The 19,963-nt window shown below is 52.9% G+C and overlaps 1 protein-coding gene across 1 annotated transcript; it reads left to right on the top strand.

The window, feature by feature from the left end:
- The first annotated feature begins 1,504 nt into the window (after positions 1-1,504).
- On the top strand, positions 1,505-19,612 carry DIPK1C (divergent protein kinase domain 1C). Its single transcript, XM_059894846.1, has 4 exons — positions 1,505-1,696; positions 10,269-10,943; positions 14,317-14,481; positions 19,148-19,612. Exons 1-4 carry the CDS (start codon positions 1,505-1,507, stop codon positions 19,346-19,348), a joined length of 1,233 nt encoding a protein of 410 aa, XP_059750829.1. The 3' UTR covers positions 19,349-19,612.
- The last annotated feature ends 351 nt before the right edge of the window (positions 19,613-19,963 follow it).

Here is a 19,963-nt window from a genome sequence, read left to right as displayed (position 1 = left end):
TCCACAACTGCAATATTTTAAAAGAAGAGACCAAGTTTTCCTACAGCCAGCCTAGGGAAATATTCCCACGTGGTTCTTATGGTGGGGTGTGCCCTGGGGGGGGGGGGGGGCGGGTAGGGTGGAGGTGGGAGAAACGGTCACACAGAAGGAACTCGAACAGGCACTACTGTTACCAGCCAAGTGATCCCCAAAGCCCAAGTGTCTGTTGCATTAGGGAATAGCTGCGGTGTACCCGAAGTGTTCCTGAGGGCTGAGCATTTGTTAATTGGATGCTTCATAATTCCTGGAGAACTTCACCAGTGGGCCACGAAACTGAAAGCTAAACCAGCAAGTTGCAGAATAGACAAGGTTAAGAAGCCAGTTCCTCAGGGATGATTACAGGATGTTCCATCGGGGCGAGAGTAATTCCTGTTATCCCCTCACTGGGGGTGGAGGGTGGGAATATGTGAAATTTAGGTGCAGGGCGGTCAGGTAGGGCCTGACCTACTGGGATGGGCTGGCTGTACAACAGGCCTTGAATAGGCTTTTGTTGAGTGAACGCAGGAGCCTCTGGGGCAGGGCAGCTTTCAGAGGCCTTCAGCTGTGACAGTTCCCCCGCCCTGGCTCTCCGTTTAGGGGAGAAATGCTTTTAGGGAGCGGAGGGCAGCTGGGGTGGGGTCGGGGAGGGCTGGAAAGAACCAGGGGCAGCTCTGAAGGCCGGGGCTCCTGCCGACCTCATACGATGACTGCGACGGAACATGGAAGCCTGCTCCCCAGAGAACGTTGCAAATACACAGAAACACAGGGTTAGATACATTCAGTGAACCATTTCTCCTCGCCAGGGGGAAGGGAGACGTTCAGAGAGTGCGGCGCTTTTCTACCCCTGGCAAGGACGCCCTGGAGTTTTTGGCAGCCTGGGAGACGGCGGTGGGATTCAGGAGCTGCCTGGGAAGGGCGGGCGGGGGCCGCCACGACATTCCCAGACGGTCCCGGACCCCCGACTCAGGATCTCACCCCGGGAAGCGCTCGGAGGAGACCCAAGTGGGGGGATGGGGGGCAGGGCTGCAGCCGAGGGCGCCCAGGGGTCCGAGGGGCGGGGGTCTGTAAAAGAGAGTGCAGGGCGCCGAGCAGCCGCCCGGAGAAGGGGCGAGAGCTTGTCTTCAGGGGAGCCAGGAGTCTAAACCGGGGCGAGCCTGAATCTACGCAGAGTCGGTACCAGGAAGGAGCTGGTCTTCTTGGGGAAAAGGTGCAAAAAAAAGTGCAAACGGTGGCGGGGTGCGGCGGGCGGAGCAGGGCGTCCCGCGCGCGGACACCCACTGAACCCCGCCTGCTCGGGCGGGCGCGGGTTGTTGCCGCGGGACACCCCCACCTCTTCCCCGCCCCCCAGGACGGGCCGGGCGCCCGCGCTGCCTCTCCCCCGCGCCCCCTCCCCTCCGCCCGCGCTGCCTCTCCCCCGCGCCCCTCCCCCGCCGGGCCGCCGAGCCCAGAAGCGAGCGCGGGGCGCTGGGCGCCGGGCGGGCGGGCCATGGCGCGGGCGCGGGCGCGGGCGGCGGGCTCGCGGGGCCGGCCCGGGCGGTGCGGGCGGGGCGCGCTGCTGGTCTGCGTCGCGTGGACCGCGGGTTGGGTGCTGGCGGCCGCGCTGCTGCTCCGCGCGCACCCGGGCGTCCTCTCCGAGCGCTGCACCGACGAGAAGAGCCGGCGCATCCTGACCGCGCTGGTAGGTGCCGCCGCCGCCGCCGCCGCACTGCCCCGCGCCGCGCGCCCCGGGGGCAGGGCTGGGACACCCTCCGCGGGCCCCGGGAGCCGGGGACTCGGGCACGGCCGTGGGCCGAGGGGAGGGGGCCCGGACACGGTGCGTGGGATGCGGTCTCCAGTGTGGGACTCTGTCCGGGAGTCCTCCGTGCGCGGGCGGGGATGTCTCCCCCCGTTTCGCCCAAATTGGTCCTTTGTCCCAAGAGAGTCTTCCTGCCCGACTGCTCTCCCGCCGCCCCCAGCCCGCGCTCCTAAAGCAAGTGTTCGGGTCTGCTCCCAGTCTCCCGACTCGGACAGCGGGGCTCGGGGCGCGGGCCGCTGAGGGCTCGGGTCGGGGAGACCACGCCCCTGCCCCTGGACTCGCCGTTCGGTCGCTCGGCCCCTGTTCGGCGAGTCCAGCCTGGGCTGCACCTCGCCGAGCCCCGTGCAGACGGCTCGTAGGGCCCCCGCCCCGCTGCGCCCCAGAGCCGCGGCTCTCCCCGGCGCGGTCTGCGGGACCCAAGACAGAGCGCGTTCAGACGAGTGGAGCGCGAGGGAGGCGGTCGGACCCTGGGGTCCGAGCGGGGTCTCCGGACAGGGGAGGGCCGGGGGTCTCCATAGCTGAGCCCGGCAATTAGGGAGAGAAAGAAACGCCTGGGTTTGCAGGCTGCTGCTGCGCGCTCTGGGCCCCAGAGGCTCATTAGTTGATTCCGAACGCTGGCTGCTCTTTGGTCTGTTTGGTTCGGAAGCTGATGCGCATTAGGAGACTTGTTTAAAGGTAGGAATCCCTAAAAGGAAGGCCAAGAAAGGTGAAGGTAACGGCAACTATTGTTACATTGATTGAGTGTTCACTTCCTAAAATACTGACATGTAAGTATTTGGTGTGAAAAATGATCTATTTTCTAAGAGCCCTTCAAGAAACGCATGGGAAGTTTTCAGTCCAATTGCTTGCATCTGGGTGAGCCTTTTGAGATTGTAGGTTTTCAAAACGTGGTAGCATAAAGGCTTTCAACTAAATGATTTTTTTTTAAAGTGAGATGGGAAAAACTAAAGGAATGAGGTGAAATGGACAAGCTAAACCAAATCATTTTTCCTAATTACGTCTGACGTGTCCTCATGAATTGATCATAGCGTTGGTGAGATACTCATCGATTCCCTCCATCCTATCTATCAATAATCTATCCATTTATCTGTTCATTGTTACACTGACGTTCTATCAAGTTTTCTTTAAGTTACAAGAGCTCATTGATTTTTCTCAATAACTCCTCTAAAAATTCCTTTCACTGATAAAGATTTTTTTCCCTCTGTTTTGGGGAGACTGATTGACTAATTATAGTGAAAAATGAATACCTGGGCCAGGATGAATATCCATGTACCAAAAATGATAGTCTTTTAGATTAAAATAAAAAACAAACACTATTTTTCATTTCTTTACCTTTGGTGAGAGAAGGCCTAATGGAAATTAAATAGCCTAGTATAACTTAAGTCATTGCTAATCATAACTTTCCCAGCATTCCAGCTCATAAATTAAAACCAATTCTGTTTGGAGGCTGAACCAACATATCTCCTGTGGCAGCCAATCTTCCCTGTTGCCAAAAGAACAATCTGAAATACCATGTCTGTCTGTCTGTCTGAAGTTCACCTGACTGGTTCTCAATGACCTGATTTTGGGGGGAGCATCATTTGGAGGCCCCCGTTGAGGCTGCCGTTTCTCACGCTCTGCTCAGGACCTGACTTTCCCTCTCTACCCTCTCCATTCTGGATTTGCTGGCGGGAACCCCACACAGCACCGTGGCTCCCTTTCACCCAGGACACTGTGAACTAGACTGAGGTTTGAATAGGACCCCAGTCTCCACATCCCAGACTCTGCCGGGCCCTGGCGGCCACGCAGAGGCTGGCATTGTGGCACTGTGGCCTCCCAGGACTGAATCGAGCCTCTGTCTCTCAGCTCTGCCGGTCCTTTCAATTCATTCTGCCTGGCTTTTATCCTTAATAATAAAACTGGCTGTTATTTTTCTGACTGGCCTCCAGACTCTCATTAGCTTTCACTCTGAATCCCAGAGCGCAGAAGGAATAGCTGCAGCTGAGCCAGAGGGAACCCCTTTCCCTTGGGCGGAGCCAACGGAGTTGTGAACCTCTGAGCACGTTCCCGGGCCCTCATGCCAGGCAGGTGAACACTGCTGGCCCATGGAGGAGTCTGAGGGTGAAGCTGAGGGGCTGGTTAGGAGCGGGGAGTCATGGGTGCTGGTGCCCCCCCCCCGAGCCTCACCGCACCTCTGGAGGGGGCCCACCACACTCCAGTCTCAAGAGACAGTGTTGGAAGAGCCAGCTGGATTGGTTCCAGAGTCGAGCCCAGGTCTTCCAGCTTCAGAATTTTCTGGGCAGACGGCAGCCCTCCTTTTTCCTGCGGCTTTTCAGCTCACCCCGTAATCAAGACATCTCTGTGAGGTTTCCAGAGCCCCACTTTCCCAGGGAACCGTGTCAGCAGGCTGTGCCAGGCTGACTAGCGTTGGGTCTGACTGTTCACAGGCCCGGCTTCTGGTTCTGCAGGCAGAGCGCCTCCCAGGGCGGCGGGGCCGTGTGCTGCGGGTGCCCGCTGAGGCTCACTCGGGGCGGGCTCTGTACTAAGTAGTTTTACACGTATTAATGCATCTAATCGCAGCCTCTGGGGGGTACGTACTTTTATTCCTCCCATTTCACAGATGGTGAAACCAAGCCCCAGAGAGGTGGAGTAACTTGTCCCGATTCGCACGGTTACTGTGTCGTGGAGCCAGGATGTGACTCTGGTAGTAGAGACCCTGTGACAGAACTGGCTCCTCCAATACTGAAAACCATAAGTAACAACTGGGCATACTGAACCCTTCCATAGCGCATCACTTTCAAAGCATCTCAAAAAGATTCCCACAGACTCTCTGTTATTCAGAAGGTTTGCGTCCCTCCCGGCTAGTTAGATCTTGATGTGACTCAATTTAGTTGCCTACATCTGGAATTTCTTTTTAACAGGGCAGGCTTATCTTTCTTTGCTCTGATAGAAACCCAAGGTCCCAGCGGGACTACAGCATCCAGGGCACATACCCAGAGAGACATTATAGCAGGGAATGACTCTACTTTCCTGAGTGCTTTGGCCACGTTTGTAATGTCTATCTTCTAAGCTGTCCAGGGGTCAAGAGGGGTTGCAGAGTGGCCTGGCTAATTGCTCTGAGATTCTGCAATGCACAGCGTAACTGCTCCGTGAAGGAATTCCATCGTGAGATATGAGGGCTGCTAACCGCATAGGAACTTAATTCTCCTTAAAAACAAAAACAAACACACAAAAGAAAACCCAGCCCTTGGGCATGACCTCTGAGACCCTGTCACCGGTTTCCCAGACTAGAGAGGACAGGTTTTGTTTTTGCCTGAGAACCGAGATACAAGCCAGAGAGGGAGGTTCTAAGGAACCACCACTGAGAACGCTTTCTACAAGAACTGGGGCTGCTGGGAGTGTGCGTTTGCACGTTTGCACACAACCTATAAGAAATATGAATTCGCTGTTTCATCAATTTTAAAAAAAGCCAGTTAACTACAATGAGACTTTATTAACTTGGTTTTTTCCCAGCTTACCTTAAAATCTGATACCTGTGGATTTTGTATGCAAACACATTTGGGTACAGAAATGTACCTGTTCAAGATGGCAGTTAGGGCCTCCTCATATCCAGAGGAAAGTGATTTTTTTAAAATGGAGTTAAAAGTACATTACTTCTATTGAGTTTAAAAAGATGAGCTACCTCAATAGGACATGCTGCTAATAAGGTAATTTCACTCTTGTCTCTACCATGATGACACTGTTTAATTAGCTTGTAAACTTGTAATCTGTAAATTTACTGGTTTTTAAAAGCCGAGCTAAGTCTTTCTCTGAGTTTAGCAAGCACAGGCATGCAAAAAGCTCCCACAGAACTCACTGGAGCTCTGGTAACCGGAAGAGCCACAGTGGATGAATTTTACATTCTGTATCAGAAGAGTAGGGACTGACATGACAAAAAGGCCTCATCACAAAGGGTGACGACGAAGAGCAGCTCTGCACTAACTGCCCTTGCGTACACTTTGCTTTCGTGTAAGCCATCTCCCATGACAAACGAGGTAGCCGGGGCACGGAAAGTTAGGTCAGAAACCTAGGACAACACCTCCAGTAGCCGGTGGCCCGGCAGGGCTCTGGGCGCCCAGCCCCACCGCCCGCCCTTCCTGATCTGTAGCTTCCCCACAAGCTGCCAGCCGTCTGGAGGCATGCCTATACCTCAACGTGCTGACCTTCAGAAAAATGGCCAAAGGTAATGTTCCCCGCCAAAATCAGCAGACTACATGCCAAATTTCCTTGCAACCCCTGTTTGGAACTGCCTTCTAAATTTGCAGGGGCAAATCTCGTATGGGTTCGATTTGAATTCGATTTCATCGACGCGGTACAGTTTCGTAGAAAACACCATGCTGTGGGGAGCCAGCGGGGGCAGGGGATGGTGCGGTGGCTCACGGGGGTTATTTAATGGAACCTGGGGCAGAGGAGACAAGAATTCCCACTGGCAGGTGGGGCGGCCTCCCAGGGAAGGTGCGTCGGACCCTTGCAGGGGGGAGCATTCTGTCAGGTGGAGACACAGCAAGTGGCGCTTTTGGCAGGATGCCCAGTCCCTGCCGCACTGGCACTTGCTCTAACCCTGCCCTCTGCTCCCCTGAACTGTCGGGTTCTCTGAACGCTCGAGCGACTTTGCATCTGTGGGTTCCTCGGCAGGTCATTCCCTGCCCTCTCCCTCCTGGTCCGCTAGGCAGACTCGCAATTCATCGTTCAAAACTGAGCTCGGGTGCATCTCTCCAGGAGGAAGCCTCCCCGGCCCCCTGCCTTCTAATGACCAGGGCTGGAGGGAACTAGAATTCAGAGGCCACCAGGTCCTCTGCACCCATGACCTTGGTTGACCTTTACAGGTCTCCCACGACACAGTGTCATCATCCCCTGTTACAGACTTGGAAACAAGCCACAGGCCAGCAAGAGGCTGAGCCCAGAGGCAAACCCAGTTGGCCCCAAAGCCAGGCCTGGCCACGTGCCTTTCTTGCTTACACTCCACTGTCATCTGAGGAGTCTGAAAGGCAGGCACCTTGCTCTGTGACGCCTGAGCCGGGCACCTGTAGCCGCATCGTGGCTCAGCTCACACACGGCACTGTTAGCTGGAAGGTGGCTGCGTGGGCCCGAGGCAGCTTGCCCACGGCCACTCCCCGCCCCCGGGGGTGTGGAGTGGGCTTCTGGGCCCACAGGTGTCTCTCATGGCCAGTGACAATTTCGGCCGCAGTTCCAGATGAGGAGAGTGAAGGCCCTGGGCAGTCACAGCTGACACCCTCAGCACTGCCCGCTCTCGTGCTGTGGCCCAGCCAGGGCCCACGCTCCTATCTTGCCCTCCCCACGTCTCTCCTCAGCCTCCCCTCTCCCTTCTGCCCAGCACAGCAGGATTCTGAAGCTCGCAGCTCAGGACCCACCTCCTCCTACCAAACTCGATTGTACCACTTGCTTTTCTTTCTTTTCCAGTTCTGTTCTGTCCTTCATACAAAAACACCTTTGATTAAACTACAAATTTGACGACACTCTAAAAAGGATTATGGAATTGAATTAAACCATTTTGGATATACTCAAAGGGTTTAGGGGCTTTATAAGGCAATCAAGAAATAAATGTTGGGCTTCCCTGGTGGCGCAGTGGTTAAGAATCCACCTGCCAGTGCAGGGGACATGGGTTCGAGCCCTGGTCCGGGAAGAGCCCGCATGCCACGGAGCAACTAAGCCCGTGCGCCACAACTACTGAGCCTGTGCTCTAGAGCCCGCGAGCCACAGCTACTGAAGCCCATGCACCACAACTACTGAAGTCCGCGCGCCTAGAGCCCATGCTCCACAACAAGAGAAGCCACCGCAATGAGAAGCCTGCGCACCGCAACGAAGAGTAGCCCCCGCTCGCCGCAACTAGAGAAAGCCCGTGCGCAGCAACAAAGACCCAACGCAGCCAAAAATAAATAAATTTATTTTTTTAAAAAAAGAAAGAAATGTTGCCTTTTCTTATCAGGCTTATTACAGAGATGTGAAACTCTGTAAATACCAGATGAAATAGGACAAAGCTGCAGCAAGTAAAATGAACACCCCACATTACTTCCGTCATTCACATCTTTTTTTACTCTTGGGAGTCTCAATCATTTAAACCTTTCATTCCCACCTTACCTCTAAGATTATCCTGAAAGGTCTCAGAGGAACCAGAATCAGCTGATGCTTTCTTCCGAGGCACCATGATATGGAAGCAACTCCAAGCAAAGAGAGTCACTCAGAGGGTCCTTATCCCTTTGATGCTCCTCATGACCCCATGCCTTGGAAAGAGGTACCAGGATGAAAAGTAAAAGGATGGCATTTGACCAAAATGGTGTTAAGTTAAATTGCAAGATGTACACAGCATCAAGTGTATTTAAAACAGTTTCATGGGTGTTTATTAATACAGCTGCATTATGGTTGCCTGTTTTCCAAAGACAAAAAGCCAGCCCCAGGCAAACAGGGGGCACTCCCAGACTCCAAGATCGGGACTCCATCGCGTGCATCTTTGGGTTTGGCAAGCGTGACATCCCCACCACCCAATACGGTGCGGTGCCGAGATCTAATGTGGCAAAGGAGAAGCAGCTTGCGGGAGCCCCTCAGCAGGAAGCTGGGCTTGTCTTGGTCCTTTTGGGCTGTTGTCCAGTTACTGCCTGAAACGGTCCCTGAAATCCAGATACTTCTTTCAAGAACAGGGAGTATATCTTTTTAATAAGTGTTTTGGTCATATGCTTTGAACAAGTCACTGAGAGTATTTATAAAGATCCACAATCCCTTATCCAATGCTCTGTGGCCAGGCCTGTTTTGGAATTCACACTGTTTTGGGTGTTAGATAATATGCAGCATATATATACTTTCTATTTTGCATATGAGGCAGCACCAGTAATCAAACAAATCCAGCTGATTAATAACTCTGCAGCAAAGTATATGCAAAGTCACAGGTCAAATACATTCAGACCATAAATAGGCTCTCATCTTTTCAGTCAGATTTGACACTCCATGAGGGCGAAAGAGTCATGGAAAAACTTGTAGTTTTCAGAGCTTTTTGGATTTGGGGATTATTCACATATCCAAGCATTGGAGGTATATTTTCTGACTTGAAGGAGCTGTATATAATCTACTTGGGGTTAATAAAGCTGAGCAGCACGGAACAACCAGAGAGTCTGGCCAGCATATAATTACATACCTGACCTGCCTTTGCCCACGTGGGAGGAAGATGCATCTGGGGGGAAACAGGTGGAGTCAGGAAATAGGCTCAACCCTAATAAACGTGGGTCCAGAGGTTTAGGTTTCCTGAAAGAGATAAAAAAGAAAGAACAGAATAATAATCCTCCCTTTCAATCGGTTTCACACTGGCATCTCCTGCTCCCCCTCTAGCAGGTCTGAAGGACAGGGCCTGTCTGGACCGTATTCTTAGGACGGATGCTTGTAGTGTCGTGGTGGGGTCACCAGGTCCCCCATTGGGCCCAAGAGCCTGACGTTTAGGAGAAGTTCCCCATTTCAGGGTCCCTGAGTCCCTTCCTCACCACCCCCAGGAACCGAACACCCCCCGCTTCTGGAATTTACCCTGCAGGGCTCCTCTTCTGCAGGCGCCCGGTGCCTGCCCTGCCAGCCACGAGGCCTCTTCTACCTCCTGTTTCCTGCAGTGGGCTCTCCAGACCCCGTAGTCCCCCAGAGCCTGCTGGCCTTACAGCCACACCGCTTCCCGGTGACCACAATGGGCGCAAGGAGCGGTTCTAGAGGAAGGGCCATTCCTGGGGTCGCCGGGGACCCACCTCCCGAGGTCTGGCTGACCTGTACTTGACTGGGGGTTGAAAGCTCTCTGGGTGACCCTGACGTGAAGCCAAGAGTTGGGAACCACGGGCCTGGCCCAGCCCTTTCACTGATAGTCAAGGAAACTGAACGCAGATGCAGAAGGCCTTTGCCAGCATCCCCCACCTCAGCTGGAAGTGGGGGAGAATAGAGACCTGCTTCCTAAGACCTGGGCCTGGGCCTGATGGAGAAACTAGCAAACTTGAGGCGCTCTTTCAAGTCTTTTTTCTTTTTTTAACTTAAATGTATTTATTTATTTTGGCTGCGTTGGGTCTTCGTTGCTGCGTGCGGGCTTTTTCTAGTTGTGGCAAGTGGGCTCAGAAGTTGTGGCACACGGGCTTCAGTAGTTGTGGCTCGTGGGTTCTAGAGCACAGGCTCGGTAGCTGTGTCACACGGGCTTAGTTGCTCCGCGGCATGTGGGATCTTCCCGGACCAGGGCTCAAACCCGTGTCCCCTGCATCGGCAGGCGGACGCTTAACCACTGCGCCAGCAGGGAAGCCCTCAAGCCTTTCGCTTCATCATTCCTCTCTGACCCGGGCAGCCGCGTGGTTCACTCCGGTGAAGGTTCTCTGCACAGCTGCTAGGAGCGTGCTGGGCGCCGGGACCAGCCTCGTGTCTATGTGCTGCTCCTCCGCCGTGCGACCCACTGCCCCCTTCCTTCCAGTGCCAGGACTACCGGGGCGGCGCACTCGGGGGAGACCTGTGCGAGGACCTGTGCGTGGCGGGACAGCTACGGTACCGGCGCTGCCTGTACTACGAGCGGGGCAAGAAGGTGCTGCAGGCTGACTGGCGCGGCCGGCCCGTGGTCCTCAAGTCCAAGGAGGAAGCCTTCTCCAGCTTCCCGCCGCTCGGCCTCCTGGACGGCCAGCCCGAGGCCGGCGGCCCCGGCTTCCCGGAGGCAGAGCTCCTCCTGCTGGCGGCCGGGGAGGTCAAGAGCGCGCTGGGCCTGGAGCTGGCCGAGGGCGGCCTGGGGCGGCTGGGCCTGGGGCGGCGGGGGCCCCGGCTGCGGGGTCAGCTGGCCAGCCTGTGGGCGCTGCTGCAGCAGGAGGAGTTCGTCCTGCTCAGCCTGCTGCGGGGCCGCAGCCCGCACGCGCCGCCCGTGCTGGGCTCCTGCGGCCACTTCTACGCCGTGGAGCACCTGGCCGCGGGCAGCCCCCGCCTCCGGGCCCTCTTCCCCCTGGACGGCGCGGCCCGCGGAGGCCGGGCCCAGGCGCGCGCGCTCAGCGGCGTGGCGCTCAGCTTCCTGGACATGGTCCGCCACTTCGAGCACGACTTCTCGCACCGCCTGCACCTCTGCGACGTCAAGCCCGAGAACTTTGCCATCAGGAGCGACTTCACGGTGAGTGGCTACGGCGTGTGTTTCGCCCGTGGAGGGCAGGCTTGGGTCCGGGTGGTCCTAAACGAGGGGGGTTCTGAAATCGGGGGAGACCCTGCAGCGTTATGCAACCTTCTAGCCAGGACAACCTCGACCTGCCAAACCTTCCGAGTGGGAATGAGAGAATTTAAAGAACGGAGGCGCCTGCCCGGTGCCGAACTGGGAGGACAGCCGCTCGCAGCAGCAGGCGCGGTCTGTCCTCCTTGAGGGCTGCTCTGTTGTCTCCAGAGCGACTTAGCGCCTTCTTAGGGCTATTTTGAAAGCAAGCAAATTGTGCAGCAAACAGTCTTCAGGAGACGAGGAGCCTCGGAGGATGAGGAGGGAGGCCGGCCTTTGGGGGCTTTTGTACAAAGGCTCAGTAGGGGGACAGTTTTCAAGCTGTCCATGCTCTAGGATGATGGGCAACTTTTCTTTTTTTTTTTTCTTTTTTAATAATATGCCTGGTTTTTTTTTTTAATTTATTATTTATTTATTTATGGCTGTGTTGGGTCTTCGTTTCTGTGCGAGGGCTTTCTCTAGTTGCGGCAAGTGGGGGCCACTCACTCTTCATCGCGGTGCGCAGGCCTCTCACTATCGCGGCCTCTCTTGTTGCGGAGCACAGGCTCCAGACGCGCAGGCTCAGTAATTGTGGCTCACGGGCCTAGTTGCTCCGCAGCACGTGGGATCTTCCCAGACCAGGGCTCGAACCCGTGTCCGCTGCATTGACAGGCAGATTCTCAACCACTGCGCCACCAGGGAAGCCCCGCAACTTTTCTAATACTTTCTTCTGGAGAGGTTCTAGTTTCCCTTCTGTGGGTAAGACTTCTAGAGGGACAACTGGCGTTTCGGTGCCTTACACAAGGGAAAGTCCTGCCCACGGGGACACGTCAGCCTCTGCAGGCTCTGCAGGAGGCAGGTGAGTTTTATGTCCCACTCCAGGCAGTGCCGGCCTACAAAGAATGAACCGCGGTGGAGAAGCAGCAGGAGGACTGGCGCTCCGGGTGGGCTGTGGCCCTCTGTGTGGTAAAAGCAGGCCCTCCAGGGCTTCCCTGGCGGCGCAGTGGTTAGGAATCTGCCTGCCGATGCAGGGGACACGGGTTCGAGCCCTGGTCTGGGAAGACCCCACACGCCGCGGAGCGACTAAGCCCGTGAGCCACAACTACTGAGCCTGCGCGTCTGGAGCCTGTGCTCCGCAACGGGAGAGGCCGCGACGGTGAGAGGCCCGCGCACCGCGATGAAGAGTGGCCCCCGCTCGCTGCAACTAGAGAAAGCCCTCGCGCAGAAACGAAGACCCAACACAGTCAAAAATAATAATATAAATAAATAAACTTAAAAGCAAGCCCTCCAGGTGATTCTGATGCGCGCTCAGTGTGAGAACTAGCGAACTGACGGACCAGCAGGTGGGTTCCCCCTTTGGTCTGCATTGCAGCGGGGAAGGAGCGCTGTCCTTCAGGTAATGTGTAAGAATTGATGACTCGCAGTCATTCACTTTCTCGGGTCCCCCCCTTGCAGGTCTTGAGAATCTGTCCAGCGGTTGCAAAAGAACTAGGAAAACATCTTTACTTCTTGCTCCCAAACTGTTGCCAGAAAGTGCTCTTTTCAAACAGATGACGTTTCCTGCTCTAGAGGCACACTTTTCAGTGGAGAATGAAATAATCCTCATCAATCCGTTCTAGTCTGATGCTAGGACCATGTCTGAAGATGATGCAAGTTAGGTAATTTTGTGCAGGAAAAATTTTATGATTCTCCCGATGTTATCTAAGAAACCTCAGGCAGGTTTTTCTGTTCATTTTGTTACTGTTCTTATTTTAGGTGCATAGAGTTATGCTTCCAGTAGCTGTAATCCATTCTACAGCATACACTAAACTTAAGAAATAAATCTGGCTCTTCCTGGGAGATGAGAAGGGAACAATCAGAGCTGGAAGAGAGAAGTAACAGGGAGCTGAAATTCCACCAGGGGCCCAGGGGAAGCTGGGGAGATGGCCAGGAACTATCAAAAGAAGAGAAGGGTCTTGTAGCCCCCCAAATAAATTATGAAAGACAATAGACTCATTAGCACAGCCTCATATATTTTTAGTGTATTAACCAGTATAAATAATGAAATGAGCTCTTTCTTTTGTCTGAATAATAAGATAGGAAAAATTGATTAAAATGATAATTTCTGTTTGCAGAGCCTGAATTAGTAATTAGACAAGGCTCTTAAATAGGGAAAAGTTCCTTGTTCTTTATTTTCATTATTCTCCACATATTTTGAAATAAAGTATTTTCCCTCCTCTGTTTTACTGAATAATCCCCAAGAAGCTTTACTGCATTCTGGCATCAATCTTGAAGGAAAAAACAGAAACAACAACCTGGGAATGTGCCTCCTGACTTTGCAGAGAATTGAGACGTAAATGAACACTTTTTTGAGACACTACCAAAGGGAGAAGGCTGATATTTTGAGGTTGACCTGTGAAGGCTTGTGAAATGCCACAGCCTCCATTAACCTCATCGAGTCTTTAATACCTTGAAGCTATACACTGCTTGATTTGGGCAGAGTCCAGGTTTTCTCAGGTTTGAGCTCATTTTTTTTTAAAATTCAGGTGGTGGAGGAACATATCTGCATAATTTAGACATTATTCTTTTTCTGGTTTTGAAGCCTATTTGGGTTGAAGCCAGGAAGATAAATCTGAAATTCCAGGGGCTCATCACATTTTCACGCTGATAGTGGGACTTAGTTTTTGATGCTGCTGGATCAGGGTCCATATGTATCGACCCTAATTTGAGAACTTTGGCTTTGCCACTCCCTGCACTCCCCCTGCTCCCCGCAGCTGGAAACCAGTCAACTCAGGTAACAGACAGCATAAACAGACGGCCTACGTACTGCCCACCCCACTCTCACCATCACACCCTCCACCTGTCCCTTGAACGTAGTCTTCTTTTGTTGCTTATATTCATAGGGAAAGATTATCTGTGTCTCACAGCTTTTGTACTCCTGAGCCTTGAATGTCAGAAACCAAAGTGATAAAGCAACAGAAGGGGAAATCAATTCATTTTAAAGATATTTCAGAGATTCAACTTTTAAATCTGAGAAAACTTTTAAAGATGAAAAGTGATGTTAGTTCCACATTCTAGGCTTTCACTAGTGACCACAAAGGTTCTTTTTGCAGTTAAAGCCTTGCCATACCGTCTGTGCCAGGGGCTTGTATGTCCCCAGCACAACCTGGCTCCTCTTCCCTGCTGGCAGATTTCTGTGACCCCTGAAGTCTGTGACACTTGCACCTGCAAAGGGGCACAGGGGTGGGGTGGTACCGCAGGGCTCCCTCGGTGCCGCGGCCTTGGGGGTCCTCTTGAGAGGCGTGTGCTGTTTCAATTACAGGTGGTGGCTATTGACGTGGACATGGCCTTTTTTGAGCCTAAAATGAGGGAGATTCTTGAGCAGAACTGCACGGGAGATGAAGACTGCAACTTCTTTGACTGTTTTTCAAAGTGTGATTTGCGAGTGCACAGGTGTGGAGCCCAGAGAACCAACAGCAACCTGCAGGTGAGCAATGCTGCTGTCCTCTCTGGGGGGGGACCCTGTCCTCTTTGGGGGGGACCCTGTCCTCTTTGGGGGGGATCCTGTCCTCTCTGGGGGAGGACCCTGTCCTCTTTGGGGGGGGACCCTGTCCTCTTTGGGGGGACCCTGTCCTCTTTGGGGGGATCCTGTCCTCTCTGGGGGGGACCCTGTCCTCTTTGGGGGGGACCCTGTCCTCTCTGGGGGGGGACCCTGTCCTTTCCATGGGGGGATCCTGTCCTCTCTGGGGGGGACCCTGTCCTCTTTGGGGGGGATCCTGTCCTCTCTGGGGGGGGACCCTGTCCTTTCCGTGGGGGGATCCTGTCCTCTCTGGGGGGGACCCTGTCCTCTTTGGGGGGGATCCTGTCCTCTCTGGGGGGGGACCCTGTCCTCTTTGGGGGGGACCCTGTCCTCTTTGTGGGGGGATCCTGTCCTCTCTGGGGGGGGACCCTGTCCTCTCTGGGGGGGACCCTGTCCTCTCTGGGTGCCTCTGCCTGCCACACTGTGACATCCCGGTGATGTAGCTGAAGGTCATCACCCTTGCCATATCACCTGGGCTCGGTGTGTCCAGTAAGGGCAGGGATGGTGGGAGATGGGGATCATTTGTTCTTAGTCGTCTACCCTGGAGGTTGTCGGCCAAGTGACCCCATGGGGCTAATGGATGGTGCTCCCAGCACAGCCTTTACTGGGTCCCCCAGAGCCATGGGGACTTGGGTAGCCCTTCTCTCTGGGTCTAATTTCTGCATCTACACACACACTCCCCCAGAATGAGCACCCAGAGACAGATTCACCAAGGATAAATCTAGAAAAAGGGCAAAGCAGTCCTGAAAACTGGCCAAACCAGAGAGGGTGGGCGACACCACAGATCCGACAGGCAAGGGGTTAGGCCAGCAGGTGGTTAATAGAGGGAGAAAGTGCATGGGTCCCACATCCAGGAGACCAGTGATAAGTAGGAACCCATCCTGGTTTCCAGCTCTCAGATCCGGTCTAGAGTGAGGGAGACCCAGATGTGGGGCTGGAGACCCCTGCACTGGGAAGACATCTCCCCTCTTGCGGCAGAAGCTGTCTGCTCCCGGCCCTCACTCCAGGCCCTCAGGTGGGTGTGGATGAGCCGGGCTCACAGGTGTTGATCACAACCAGGAAGAGGTCATGGCAGGGAAGCTGGGCGCACCTCCACCACCGCTGATCTGTGCTCTAGCCTCAGCCTTCCTACTCTGTCATTCTCCCATCCGGCCCACTCCGCAGTCTCACCTCCACCACAGTCTGTTCCTCCCTACAGCCCTCCAGCCCATAAGGCCAATATCACCCCGGTGCACACCTGGTGATGGGGCCAGAGCCTGGGGCTGAGTCACGCCGGCACAGAGGACTGACCTGGGGAGACCTGGACGGTTGTGTAGTTAACCTGGCGGTCCTGGACCAGGCCGAACAAGGCCCTGGCTTGGCAGCCTCTCCAACTTAACGTGGGCTCACACCCTCGGCGGGTCTGCAGCGTAACCATTCTTCTCCAGATGTGGGAACAAGATGCTTTCACTAGAGCATCAACCAGCCTGTGACCTCAAACCACAGAGTGAAAACACTAACACCTGCCCTCTGCAGCATAACTGGAGACGAGGGTTGTATCCTTAGTATATAAACGGCTCTTACAGAGCCGTTAAGCGGTGAGAGGTACACACACACACAACTGGCAAGAGAAGAACATATGACAGATACACGGGAGCTGAAATGCAGACGGCCAGAGAACCTGGAAAATATTTAATCTTACTAGTCAAAGACATGCAAATTAAAACCCAGCGATAATAATTTTTTACTTTTAAGTATTGGGAATAGTTGTTAAAATGCTATTAATTAACAGGTGAGGCTTCAGAGAAATATAAGTAAGAGTCTATATTGTTAACGTGATTGTAAAATTCTACATCCCTTTGGAGGGTGCATGACTGTTGGAAATACTCATTCTCTTTAGCTGAGCAATTTCATTTGTGCACCTTTTCCGATTATTGCCTTTGAATAAAGACCTAGAAACGAAATTACGCTTCCTTTAAGGATATGAGAAAATATGAAGCATTCATTAAGCGAAAAAATGCAGGTTACAAATCAGTATTTACCCATGATCTCATTTTCGTTAAGTAGTATGTGATTGGGAAAGAAGATATCAAAACATCAAAAGCAATTACTTACGGATGACAGGATTACAGATAATATTTATTTTCTTCCTTTTGCCCTATATTTTATAAATTTTCTACGGTGGTATGTATTACTTTTCTAACTTACACTTTTACTCAAAAAAAAAAAAAAAATCCCTGCCCTGCATCAGCTGATTGACAGATCAAAGGAATAGAATTTTTTAAAATTGCAGAAGTAGACCTAATGACATATGGTCATTTAGTATGTTATAAAGGCAGCCTCTCAGGCCAGTGGGAGGGAAGCTGGGTTATACAGTGAGTGGTGCTGGTAAAGTGGGTATTCGGCAACAACAAATGATCACATTAACTCCTGGTTCACTCCTTATATCAAACTAAACTCCAGATGGCTCAAATACTTACACCTAAAAAATGGAATCCTGAATGTTCCAGAAAAAAACTGGGAGAATTTAAAGTATTATCCTAGAGTTCGGAGGCCTTTCTAAGTACAGAACAAAGCTCAGAGGCTATAAGAGGAACAACTGACACATTTAACCATTTAAAAAAAAATCCACATGGCAAAAACAAAACAAAGTTACAAAAAATATGAGCAAATTTAAAGGTTAAATGAGAAAATTGGCAAAATATTTGCAACTGCTCTTACAGACGAGGAGCACAGAGGACAGAGGCAGCCCTTATCTGTCTGAGACTCAGAGCTGCTGAGACTCAGAGCATCCCCCAGCATCGTCCTTGGCTCACGGTAACCCCACATCCCAGGGACAGCGTCTAGTGATTGGTCAGTGGGGAGGGGGGAAATGCAAAGCCCAGCCCCCTGGCCTCTATAAGGAACAACTCTGTAGGCCATTCCAGTACCAGAAGTTTTCCTTCTCCCTTAGTTCCATGGAAAGATGGTTCCTGAGAACGCCCCTCAATAAATCCCTGCATGCAAACCTCCACCTTACAGTCTGCTCCCCAGGAAACCAATCTAAGCAGGGAACTAATGTCCTTAATATATAAAGAGCATTTACATATCAATATGAAAAAAGTTAACAATCTGATGGAAATGTGGGCAAAGAACATCACCTTGACCACTCACTGGAAAGGAAGCACAGATACTTTCAACCTGACTGATAAGAAGAGCAATACAAATTAAACCATTTTCATTCAACAGCTGACAAAAAAGAAAGACAACACATGTTGTTGAGGGCATTCTTGTCATACGCTGCTATGAGAGTGTAACTCGGTACAACTTTTATGGGGTCAATCTGGCAATATCAAAACAAAAACTGTGCATACCCCTTGGCCCAGAAATTTCATTTCCAGAAATTTAGTCATATGCAAAATAAAAAAGAAATATGTGCAAGATATGTATTGCAGCATTTTTAATAATAGCAAAAGTTAGTGAACAACCTAAATTTCCATCAATAGGGAACCAGATAAATAACTTATGATATGCATTTGAGGTACAGCCGTTAAAACAAATGGAATATCCTTATAAGGACTGATTTGGAAGGCTCTCCCTGATATTTTGTTAAATGGGAACGGAAGCTATAGAACAGTGTGTGTAATATACTCCCATCCATGTAAAGTAAAAGAAAAAAGAAATGCATGTATATTTATAGACTCTCCAGAAGGACATTCAAGGGAGTGCTTGCCTCTCAGAGCCAGGAGCCGAGTGTCTGGTTGTCAGGAGTGGGATGGAGACTTAAGATTACAGCCTATCTTTTGGGACATTTTCAATGTTTGCCCCTGAAAATGTATTATCAACTCAAAAGAGAAATAAGATAATTTGTTTTTAAACAGAATCCTCAGTCTTGCAGAGGTTGGGAAACACAAGTCAAAATTATAGAAACAGTAGCTCTGTAAAACTGAGGCATTTGTTAATTGAGTCTAATATAAAGTGTGACATAGAAAAATGGAGCAAAATATTAATTATGCAGCGCTCCATCCAACAGGGAGGAAACCATGAAGGCTGTAAAACGGACAGCGTGTTTAAATGCAGAATTTAAAGAGATCTTCAGCCTCAGTGAATTTCATACCCAAGGAGAATTAAAGGCTGTGAGACAGTGGCTTAATTTTTACTTCTCCTAAAATAAAACATCTCAAAGTCTCGTCAAAAAGAGTCTGCAGCCTTTCCCTTCCAATATACCTTTTTTTCAGTGAGCCTCAAGTACTATCACGTTTGCATACCCCTTGTCACCAGCGTGTCCTGGGGCCCTCAGGACAACCCTGCCAGGTGGCGATGACTGTCACCGTGACCAACCTATGGATAAGAAAGTGCGCCCTCAGGGGTGCGGTGACGGCGGGGCTGGCGGCCTCGGGCCTGCCCAGGGCCCAGTCCTTACGCAGCAGCCCCCGCCTGTGACCTTCTGCTGCGGTGCCCTCAGTCCTTTCTGAGTGTCACCCGGAGCTTCCCCCTCGGCATTTCCACCGCACCCGGGGTGGCCTTCTCCCCGCTGGGCGGGTTAGGGTCCAGGAGGGGCCCTTCCAGGAGGCCCCCGGGCCTGAGCTGACAGCCCCCTCCCGCCCTCCCCCAGGTCGTCTGCGACAAGATCCTCCGCCACTGGTTCTCCTCGCCGCGCCGCAGCCCCGCCGTGTCGGCCCCGCTGCGGCGGCAGCTGCGGGCGGCGGTGCTCGAGTGCGCGGCCCCGGGGGCCCAGGACGCGGCGCCCCGCGTGCTCGCGAAGCTGCGGCGCCTCCTCCAGGCCGCGCTGCGGGAGCTGCAGGAGGACAAGTAGCCGCGGCCCCCGCGCGGTGAAGGGAGCGCGTCCGCGGCGCGGACAAGGGCCTCGGGGACACTTACTGTGTGCGGAGGGGGCCGCCCGGCGCTGTTCGTCCCTCGGCCGCCTCCTCCTTCTGCTCTGCTTTGAGGACCCCCTCCGGGCCTCGCCCGTCACCCCTTCGAAGTGACACGAGGAAAGGGGTCCCTGCGCCGCGTTCTCGGAAGGACGCTCCGCTGTGCTGGAGCAAGAGCCCCGCCGCGTCCCTGCAGACGTCATCACGTCACAGAGCGCACCTGCGTGTGCGCGCACGCATGCGCGAGGGTGAGTGCGCACGTGGCCGTGAGAGTTGCGCAGGTGTGTGGACGTGTGTGCGCGCGTGTGTGAGCAGGTGGGTGTGAGCGGGTGAGGGTGTGGGCCTGTGCGCCTCCGGGCGAGGAAGGTGCCTTCTGTGGCGTATCCACTGGCACCGCGGGCCTCGCTAGTAAAGAAGAGTCACCTTGCTTTTGGAATTGAAAACAATAAAAAACCCAAGTCTCATCTCTGGGAACTGTAGTTTGTACTGGCGAGGCTGTGAAAGCACCGTTTACAGTGTTTTTCATTTTGAGGAATGCATGGATTTTACGGATTGTA

The sequence above is a fragment of the Balaenoptera ricei genome, chromosome 14, assembly GCF_028023285.1.
Source record: "Balaenoptera ricei isolate mBalRic1 chromosome 14, mBalRic1.hap2, whole genome shotgun sequence".
Taxonomy (NCBI): Eukaryota; Metazoa; Chordata; class Mammalia; order Artiodactyla; family Balaenopteridae; genus Balaenoptera; species Balaenoptera ricei.
The sequence above is the reverse complement of the archived record's forward strand: the minus strand, read 5'-3'. Positions and strand labels throughout refer to the sequence as shown.

What these genes read in the sequence shown, in the direction of transcription:
- DIPK1C (XM_059894846.1), top strand. Translation starts at nt 1,505, where the DNA reads ATGGCGCGGGCGCGGGCGCGGGCGGCGGGCTCGCGGGGCCGGCCCGGG. An exon ending in GGCGCATCCTGACCGCGCTG is followed by an intron (nt 1,697 to 10,268) that starts GTAGGTGCCGCC and finishes CCTTCCTTCCAG; the next exon opens with TGCCAGGACTACCGGGGCGG. An exon ending in CCATCAGGAGCGACTTCACG is followed by an intron (nt 10,944 to 14,316) that starts GTGAGTGGCTAC and finishes TTTCAATTACAG; the next exon opens with GTGGTGGCTATTGACGTGGA.